Here is a 10,388-nt window from a genome sequence, read left to right on the forward strand (position 1 = left end):
AATCAAAGGATGCATCGAAGCCTCCCTCTGCCAGTGTGACTCTAAAAACAACCTGGGATTACAGGTTGAGTAACTGTTTGGGTCACGTGATGCAGTGACAGGCAGAGAGAAGGCTCGAAAAACCTTGAAAGAGTTCTTGTTACTGCCACTATTAGCAGTAGCAAGATTTGGATGAAAAATTGGCTCGGTTTAGATCATGATTCCGTCTCAATGACTACCGAAGTCGTGTGCAATATCGAGGATTCGAGCTAGGTGAAGCAGGGTGAAAATAACGTCAGAGTTGTAGGAGGCAGATAGTGACGTCTTCTAATTCGAGACACTTGATTCTGAGGACGTTCTAACATTGGAGACTTTCTAACATTCTGATTTGCCTCGAGAGGCTGGATGATGTCAGACACCAAGGATTCGGTATAAACAATCTACAAGTAGATACTGACGATCCCTGATTAGGGAGAATCGGTAGTGTTGACCTGGTGAGTCGATAAACTTGATATCGACGATCTTCAACTCGTGGAACTACTTCTAGGTTGAGAAACCCTTGAAACTTCAGTATCGAGGGTTTCAGAATCCTGGAGTTCGATACTGTGGGTTCTAGAGTCCTAGAGTTCAATATTCTAGACTCTCGAGTCCTGGAACCCAATATTGGAGAGCTCCTTTCTCTAGAATCCTAATACTCAGGATTCCAAAGTCCTTGAGTTCAATGCACAGTGTTCCAGAGTCCTGGAGTTTAATACTCCAGATTCTAGAGTCTTGGAATTGGACCCTCTAGATTCTAGAGTCCTGGAATTGACCACTTTACAGTACAGAGTCCTAGAATTGAACCCTCCACGATTCCAAGTCCTGGAATTGGACACTCTATATTCCAGACACGACAACAACGACCCTGAAGTCTCAAGAGTCAAGACCCACTTCCGTATCGAGAATCCAAGAGCAACATCTCCCAAGTTTCACACCAGTTAGGAGTTACGAGGTTCGTGATGAAAGAGGCCATTGATACGGCTCGATCCGATCATTAATATTGAGAGTCTGGATCGTGGCTGCGTGCAATCATGCTGGTGTAATTTGTTTTCATACGCAACAATTAATTAATATCGTTGTTACGTACGACGAAGGAAATCTTTCAATTGTTTGTTCAGCAGACAATGTACATAAACTCTGTTTTTCATCAGGCGCGAGTATTAGTAAATACCCAACACTTTCTCCACAAAGCACGCCACAAGCGATGAACGATCACTGGCACGGACCTGCTATTTTGATGTACTGCCAAAAACCTCTTGAACGTAAACCAGATGAACTTTGATTCCGTTGTTGCGGGAATTAAAAAACCGAGGTTTTAGAAAACAGTCGGATATTGAAGTTGCAATCATTTTTGATCGTGCTATACCTCAAACAACTACCGAGTGGAACAATAGAAACGTAGACATTCTTTCTGTATTCCTGTTCAAATTATCTAGGCTTGAATGGAATAACAATTGTAGAAAAAAAAATTGTTTTGCTCAAGATTGACAAGAATAATAATTCTACAAAATAATTGTCCTGTTCAAAATTGAAACAGACAATAATTCACCAAAAAATAATTGTCCTGCTCAAGATTGAAAAGAATAATAATTCTACAAAAATAATTGTCCTGCTCAAGATTGAAAAGAATAATAATTCTACAAAAATAATTGTCCTGCACAAAATTGGAAAAGATAATAATTCACGAAAAAATAATTATTCTGCTCAAAATTGGAAAAGAATAATAATTCCACAAAAATAATTGTCCTGCTCAAAATTGGAAAAGATAATAATTCCACAAAAAATAATTGTCCTGCTCAAGATTGTAGAGAAGAATTTTAGGACAATGACCTAGAGAGCAGAGGAATTTTAATTTAAATCGTTCTTCGTGTATTACAGGGAGAAAGGAAAATCACTCCTGAAAGGAATTGGACACCGTATTGGGTCAGACGTTCTAGTCAGGCTTCGCGAGGCCTGCGGCGAAACAGAAATTACTCTAGACTGTCCACATTCCCCTTACTCGTGCTGGCACATTCACATTAAATCAGGATTGATCTTTCTTTCTCCCTAGAATACCAATCGCCATCATTTAGTTGGATATTCTCCATCGTTTCTCTGTTGCACGTTCTTTTGTTAAATAGATACGAATTTTGGTTAATAATGGGTTGGAGACATATAAATTGAATCGATGTGTCGAAAAACAATGTAAGTCCAACAACTATATTTAGAAGTATTTAAAAAAAGAAATTTTCTGAACTGCTAAGTCACGAATATAAGGTACCCTTTTAACATTATTTTTAATCCTAATGTGTAGTTTTATACATTTTATACGTAATTTCTAGATTATTTGAAAATGGCCAATTTCAAACTTGTACTTCAATTGTTGCTAATATTTACGTTTTACAATCGGAGGTTGCATTTTAAATATCAGTAACTTTTGCAAAAATCTATGATTCTAACACAGTCAAATTTATTACTCATGACCAACCGTGTATCTAATTTTGCAAGTATTTCTTTCCAACATATATTACGCGATAACTTTATTCCACTCGTGACTAGTACAGATATATATCTTACATGTACTTTTTCTCAACATATATTTCGCAATAATTTTATTTCACACACGACTATTGTAAGTGTTCTTCTCGTGGTACAGTCTTCTTCGTACTTTTATTCACTAGATCCTGCATCAATACTTTACATAACTATTAGAGATCAAGATAAAGTCGTCAAACTCGAAAACATTTCCTGTTCAATTTATTTGCATCGTAAGAAAAAATGAAATTTAATTAAATCAAAGTACAAATATTCCCAAAAGTGTTACTAACTCAATATTCCACTGATTTTGGTCAAATTTAAGTTCAAATATTAAAAAAAATATTACAAACCCAATATTCCACTGATTTCCATCAAATCAAAGTAAAAACATTTCCAAAAGTGTTACTAACTCAATATTCCACTGATTTGGTCAAATTTAAGCTCAAATATTTAAAAAAATATTACAAATCCAATATTCCACTGATTTTCCTCAAATCAAAGCACAAATATTTCCAAAAGTATTACGAACTCAATATTCCATTAATTTTTTAACAACAGAGTTACAAAAAAAGAGTTCATACGAACATACGTGTCCCCTTTTCACTTCTTTCTCACGATCCGTGTATTTTTCCAAACAAATCGGTACCAAACACGTAACAAAAAATTCAAAAGAAACCCGATATAACCGTATCGTCCGGTTCTCGATCACCACCGACCCTCGTTATAAGCATATACACATCTCCCATAACAGCTACCGAGAAAATCACCCACGTATAATAGATCGTTCAACCATTTTCGTCGTTCGATAAAGTAGTATTACTCCTTCGATGCAAACGGACATAGAACGTTCGAAACGAAAAATGGTAAAAATTTTCAACGTCGAGAATCAACGTGTCGCGAAGAAAGTTCGAGTAGATCCCGGTCCTCGAGCCGAGCCAGAGGTTCCGATCTCGTCTATTCTCGTTGATGTATCGTATTAAGGGTACCAACACCGCAAAGAAGGTGGAAGAGGGCGGGAGGTGAGTAAGCTCAACTTTTCTTCCGATCGCGGTCGTGGCGTTGCACCGAAGAATTCCAGAGATTTTGCAATTAATTAAGGCCTAATTAAGGATGGAAACGAGACGTTTCGAGATCGGATGGCATGCAGCGGCCTCGGCCGCGGCGGACATCGATAGACTGTTCTTCCAGGAAGCGTGAAACACCGACAGAATGCGTTTCGTGTAAATCATGTCGCACGGGACGAGCAGGGAAAAAAAGAATCCGCTCGAGTGAATTAAGGGGGTGAGAGAGCCAGCGAAAGGGAGCGACGAGAGGAGGAGAAGTAGGAGGAGGAGGAGGAGGGGGAGGAGGAGGAGGAGCGATCGTCGAGAAGAATGAGAGACGTGTTCGTGCATTGCGGGAGTAGTTGGAATGGCGGTGAGTTCTTGGTTGTCTTCAGTCTTTGGCATCGAACCAGATATTCTATCTACCTTCGTGGTGCGCCTTGGTTTTAGTTTAATTTAGATGGTGGTATCGTGACGTAACGTATTTAGCGTGGGGGCATATACGTCTTGTTACTTGCCGTTTAGCCAATTACTCAAAAACGTTTGATGTCCGGCCCTTTATTCGCGGTGTCACCTTTGAGCGCCCTCGGTAACGAGCGGAGAGAGAAACGCTGCCGCGTTTTGTTAAGTTGCTCCTCCCCCACGCCCCCCACTCCCCGCTCCCCACCAATGGGTCGTCAACTCGGGGAAGTACCCGGACGATTTCTTATCGCTGCGCGTCTCCCGGTATTGTCGTCACTAATATTTATCGGGTTGTTTCGTTTTCCAAAATGGAAACTTATTGATTCTTTCGTTATGTAATCGTAAACGAAATTGACAAGATTCTGCGCGATAAACATTGATAAACAATCTTCGCTTTGATACGTATTACCGTCGAGAATTGTATCGAAATTTTCTCTCGAGTACTTGTTACTTCTTTATCGTCGATTTTCAATTTGAAAGTCGTTTCGTTCTCCAAAATGGAGAATATATAATTTAATAAAATGTTTATATACTCTGAAGAAATCATGTTTCGTTTTTACCGAAAAAAAAACGAAACGACTTTCCGAACAATCTGATATATTATTCAAATTTAATTTGGTAAGGAAGAAAAATAATTGGTTAATATTTTCTGATAAAATGATGTTTCTTTTCAGAAACGATCGAGCATCACGATTTATTAAAGATCGATCGTAGAACTCACCGTGCCCGATGACACTAACGTGACTCTCTCTCTCCTGGTGACTCGAGTTATCTCGGCTGAGACTTCTGCACAGAGATTTCGAAAACTTCGTTAGTATGAATTCTCACGTTTCGTGCTGCGAGCTGTGAGTTGGTGTATTTTATACCAGCGACGAAACTGTTTAGGAACAATGATGTGACTCGATTGTACAGTGTTAACTTGCCTTGTTTCGTTTTAGATGTAATCGAGATGTTGGAAGCCATTGTAGTGAATTCCACATTACACCGTCATTCTGAAACACAGGAACGAGAAAAGGGAGATAAGTCATCGGCGATCATCGAAGCAAGGGGAGATACGACTTGCATGCGTTTCGCACGCTTATGCGAAATTTCGTACACGCGTTGCACGCATCGGTGCTGCCACCTTAAGTGTGAACGGAGCCGCGGTTCGAATTTCAGCAAAGGCGTAAACTATTTTCCGATCGGTTGGTAACTTATCGACGAGCGTTCTTCGATTAAACTGTCGCTTTCTCGCGTTATCGTCGATATTAACGCATTTTCGCAGCCTTTGCAAACACTCGACTAACAAAACTTATAATTCTTTCCCTATATAATCGTAAACGAAATTAACAAGATTCTGCGTAATAAACATTGATGAACAATCATCCACTTCGCCACGTACTACCGACGAGAATTTTATCGAAATTTTCTCTCGAACGCTTGTTACATTTTTATCATCGATTTTCAAACGGGAACACCGTTACGCGCGCTGCGCATGCGCACATTTCTCTGCCCTAGATTCCTGCCTTTCCAACGAGAAAAAGATTCGAAGAAAAATCTATACCGAAAGTATTTAAATGAATACACAAAAGTAACAAGAGCGGTAACAATATTACCAACAATGTATTTATATTGTTCATAATTTAAGGAACATTGTCCTCGTCACGTTTGCGCGGTAAATTGAATTATTTCAAAAAGAAAATAACCGTCAATCGTCGATAGAATCCGTGTTACCCAAATCGAAGTGTAATGTACACGGTATACGATGTGTGCACACCGGACGTGATTCGCGCGGTAAATTTAAATTATTTCACGGTGAGAACGATCACCCAACGATTCGATCGATTTCATGGGGCGACAGATCGAACGTTCTACGTAGATGGTTAAAGCGGCGTCGGTGGATCAACCTTTAGTTTAAGCGAAATCTATTTCCGACACGCGGCACCCGTATTCGTTCGTCCGATTGGCTGGCCCGCTAGCACACCGCGCGGGGTTGGCCGCATTTTCTTGTATTTCGCTGCTAATCGGGTCACTTCCGCCATTGATTTCGACGTCGAAATCCACGCGGTGTAATGTAAAGTCGCGAACAAATAAATGCCCCGGCCAGACGTCGTGCGATCACGGGAACGTACAACGCGATTCAGGAAGCATTATCGAGCTGGTAACGATAAACACCACCGGTCGTTCGCTTTGATGCCACCCAATGAAAATATACTCGCCCCGCAAACCCAATTGACTTAGAAACGACTAACGTTACGAGTTGGACCACGAGTGAATTAAATTACTCAACACCGGTCAATAATTGACAAGTCACGAAAGAGAAGCTGTACGTTGAACAGATTAAATTTCATCTTTCAATGAAATTATCGTAATTGGTAAATTTTGCAGGAGCGTCTATTTCACATTTTGAGTAAATAATTAAGAAACTACGAGAGAGAAGTTTTCTCGTGGAATGGAATAAATTTAATATCGTCGTTCAGATTACCAAGTTTTTCACCAGTCGCGAGACGATCTTTTTTTTTTTTTTTCGTAACGATGTTACTTGTAAAATATAGTAATTGTAAACTTCGTAAGACCGTGATTTTTCGGGAATTAAAACAATGGCAAGTACTAAGATATTTACGAGACGTGTTACCGAACACGTGGCTTTCTTAACCTCACGTGTGCACCTGAACAGGACTCTAAACCGAATTGTACAATAATCAGGTTAATGAACAGTTCTGAAGAGTTTAACCTTTTCGACTTAATATTACTATTTAGAAATTGGAAGATACTAATTTATTTAACCCTCGAAAACCGAGTAATTCCGTAAGATAAATAATCAAGGAGCTAACAAACATTCCTTCGCCTCGATAAAAGTCACGAAACTCCAACTTTGATGCTGTGCAATGTAAATACACGTGTTCCCTAAACTCGATTAAAGTCACTGAACTAATATTATTGCGCAAATACGACTAGATAATAATTTCGAGTAGTAAATAATACAGATACCTATCCATGGAAATATGTACAATTTTTATAGCTCCGTACACTCGAATTGAACCAATTCCAGAGCCTCCGTATATGAGAACTCGTTATTAAAATGGCGACCAAGTGTCGATAAGAGATTATTATTTATCGATAAAGTATTGGTAAAATAGATGTAACCAAGATCTGTATCTTCGATCGACGTGGAAGACGATCTGTTATTTCCGGTTGAACGTAGTAAACGTTCGCGTGCGCGCGCGCGCGCGCGTTGTCTTGATTGCGAGCGGGCTCGTTCAGTCATCTTTCCGTGAGGCTAAAAACTTGGCCTTCGCGCGAGCGGGACCCCCACGGTTTGATTCACCGGATGCACTCGACTCGCGGGGAAACTGTGCCAGTAAAATAGCACAGCTATTTTATGAGGCACCTTGAGCACGTAACACAGAATTTCATTTCGCCCGCGAGTTTCGCGCGATGTATTTATTAGAGGAGTCAACAGTGTCATCGTCTCGCCGCAAAGGGCGTTTCGGTTTGATTACGGCCACGGTTCAACCTTGTCTACCTCTAAATAACGCGCTTGCGAACACGATATTTCACGCGGAAGGGTGGAGGGGGAGGGAAAACCCGTTAGTTTATCATCTTTCCAAATTCTCTGGTCGTCGTCACTGACGCCTCGATGACAGAATCTTTCGCTTCCAGTTTTTGTTTTCGATACGGCCGACCTTAACCGAGAATAATATTAATTCCAGACTCGAGAAGTCGAAGCTTGATAACAGAGTACTGTGAGGAGCTGGAAAGAATGCACTTGGGTAGTAGAGTACTGTGAAAAATTAGAAAGAATACATTTGGGTAATATAGTACTGTGAGGAACTAGAAAGAATGCATTTGGGTAATATAGTACTGTGAGTAACTAGAAAGAATGCATTTGGGTAATATAGTACTGTGAGTAACTAGAAAGAATGCATTTGGGTAATGAGAGTACTGTGAAGCGCTGGAAAGAATGCACTCGGGTGACGTGCATATCTTTTCGTTCGGTAAATTGTATTTTTACGATATAAATGCTATTGGTTGTTAGTTTACGCAACACGAGCTTCTGTTTAATGGTAAAATAATTTTTCTCACACTCAGAATTATCAATCGATATATTCGAGAATTGAAGAGAATGCTTCTGGCTGGAATTTAATGAGTAGAATATTTGCAAGAAGTACATTATACTTCTAAGAACGCGAGAATCGCTCGAGTGCATTCTTTCGACCTCCGTACAGTACACAATCGAGCGAACTTAATCTTTTCATCCTTCTGTCTTTACGTAGATGCACAGATGCATGCATACGTAGGCGAGGTGCAACGAAACGGTTGTTATTGAAACCTAACCTCAATTTATATATTTCATCAGGTTGAGCTAAAGTCATCGATCACTTTTAACCTCTTCGGAGCCCCATCAATATCGTCGTGAGATTGATAGACGACACAGATAAATATCATTCTCGATTTTTCACTTATCATCCCGATCGCGATAATTGCTCTCCACCAGAGGTTAAGTAGTTTTCAAAATGTAAATCAAACGGTGCAAAATATACACGGGGGAAATCGTCGCGTAATTTCGCAAAGTTATGCGTAAGCAAGACACACGCGCAAATATATACCGTGTAACCCGAAATTAACGACTCGGAGATACCGTGTGTACTCCGAACGGGTTAAAATTAGCGAAGATTTGCCGAAAACTGTCCGGTTTGTTTTCTCAGCTAAGTTGAGCGGTGTTTCGAAACGTCGTACCGAGGAAAACCATCAGTCATGCCCAAAAGAAAGTTATCAATCACAGAGGTGTCCGCGGCCTACGGGGCGATAATCGTTGAAAGATTTGTTGCACCCCGTGTGCTTCCGCATGGCGGGTTGACAGCATTCCATATCTGTCAGCAGCGACAGCTTGACGACCAAGAAGATGGACACTATTAACCACGTACGATTATCGTTTCTCCCCCACCCGATAATCGATCTCCGAAATCCGCCTAACTTTCGACTATTTATCCAAGAAATTTCTCCATGGACAAGGATGAAAGTATTGGGTTGTTCGGAAAGTCATTTCGTTTTCTAAAATGGAGACTACATAATTCAATAAAATGTTTATATATACTCTAAAAAATCCTGTTTCATTTTCACCAAAAAAAAAACGTAACGACTTTCCGAACAACCTAATATTATCTATTTACGAAATTTGTCACTAGACAAAGTTTTCTTTCAACTGAACAAGGTTCTTAGATTCGACACACGTCTTCGAACATCGATTGTACAATAACTATACGGTTAACGTACACATCGTCAATTTTGTAATAAACTTCGATACACAATTGGCCATCAACCTGTTGAATAAAGCATAATAATAATGTCTTCGTTCACTATCGAGGATCAAAGAATACGTGAACCATCGCAAACCTGTACAAAGGTACAGTGTATCTCTAACTCTTGAGTATCCATCTAATTGTAAGAAATTTCCCTACCAACCTACGAACCTGTACAAGGTATCTCTAGGGTGATCTAACTCTGGAGTACTCATCTAACTGTAAGAAATTAATATCTATCAACCTATATAGGAGTGAAACTAGTATCCATCCATTTAAGAAATTTGTCAATATCTTCGTACATTAACAAGGGCCAGAAAATAGATAAATTATTACGAACTTGTACAGGTTAACTCTAGGATGATAAGTTAACTAACTCTGGAGTGTCCATACAATCGTAAAAAATTTCTCTACCAACCCATGAACCTGTACAAGTTACCTCTATACTATCTAACTCTCGAGTATCGATCTAAGAAATTCGTCTATCAAGAAGATCGAAACTAATATTTGTTCGAATATTTAGCAACATGTACAAGATATCTCCAAGATTCGAGTCCCCATCTAAGAAACTTCTCCATCGATATAACCAAATACGAAACTACTAATATTCGTAAATATCTTCGTACACGATTTCCGTTCAAAGAATCCCCGAACGATCGTAATACCAAAACGTGTATACAACTCCAAGTTCGTTTCGTACGAGCTTCGTCGTTTCCCCGAGTCCTGATCAGCGAATGGTCCGCGCGAGCAATGTTTTCAGCATCGGCCCAAGGCCGCGCTCGTGAACATTTCGACATACCGGCTGGTCCACGTAATCGTCTTTATTTTTCAATTCGCACATCACTCGTGGCCCCCGGGGCATCGCGTTACCCGCGACGAGGGCGACAGCTCCGTTCACGGGTGCGTCCCGAAATAATCAACCGAAATTCACGACACGACGATGCAAAGGTATCGGTCCCCCCCAAGGCCAAACGACGTATCGTGAAGGCAAAAACGAACCGGGCTGGACCACCGTAGGGTCGTCCCTCCCGCATACGGGGGATAGACCGGATGGAGAGACCGTACG

At 40.3% G+C, this 10,388-nt stretch overlaps 1 protein-coding gene across 1 annotated transcript; it reads left to right on the top strand.

The window, feature by feature from the left end:
* Positions 1-387: 387 nt before the first annotated feature.
* Positions 388-7,129, top strand: LOC143146140 (uncharacterized). The gene is made up of 7 exons (XM_076310151.1): positions 388-408; positions 451-459; positions 527-574; positions 664-3,554; positions 3,634-3,951; positions 4,715-4,850; positions 4,979-7,129. The coding sequence occupies exons 1-4, from the start codon at positions 388-390 to the stop codon at positions 958-960; spliced, it is 375 nt and encodes a 124-aa protein (XP_076166266.1). The 3' UTR covers positions 961-3,554; positions 3,634-3,951; positions 4,715-4,850; positions 4,979-7,129.
* The last annotated feature ends 3,259 nt before the right edge of the window (positions 7,130-10,388 follow it).

This window comes from Ptiloglossa arizonensis, chromosome 4, assembly GCF_051014685.1.
Source record: "Ptiloglossa arizonensis isolate GNS036 chromosome 4, iyPtiAriz1_principal, whole genome shotgun sequence".
Taxonomy (NCBI): Eukaryota; Metazoa; Arthropoda; class Insecta; order Hymenoptera; family Colletidae; genus Ptiloglossa; species Ptiloglossa arizonensis.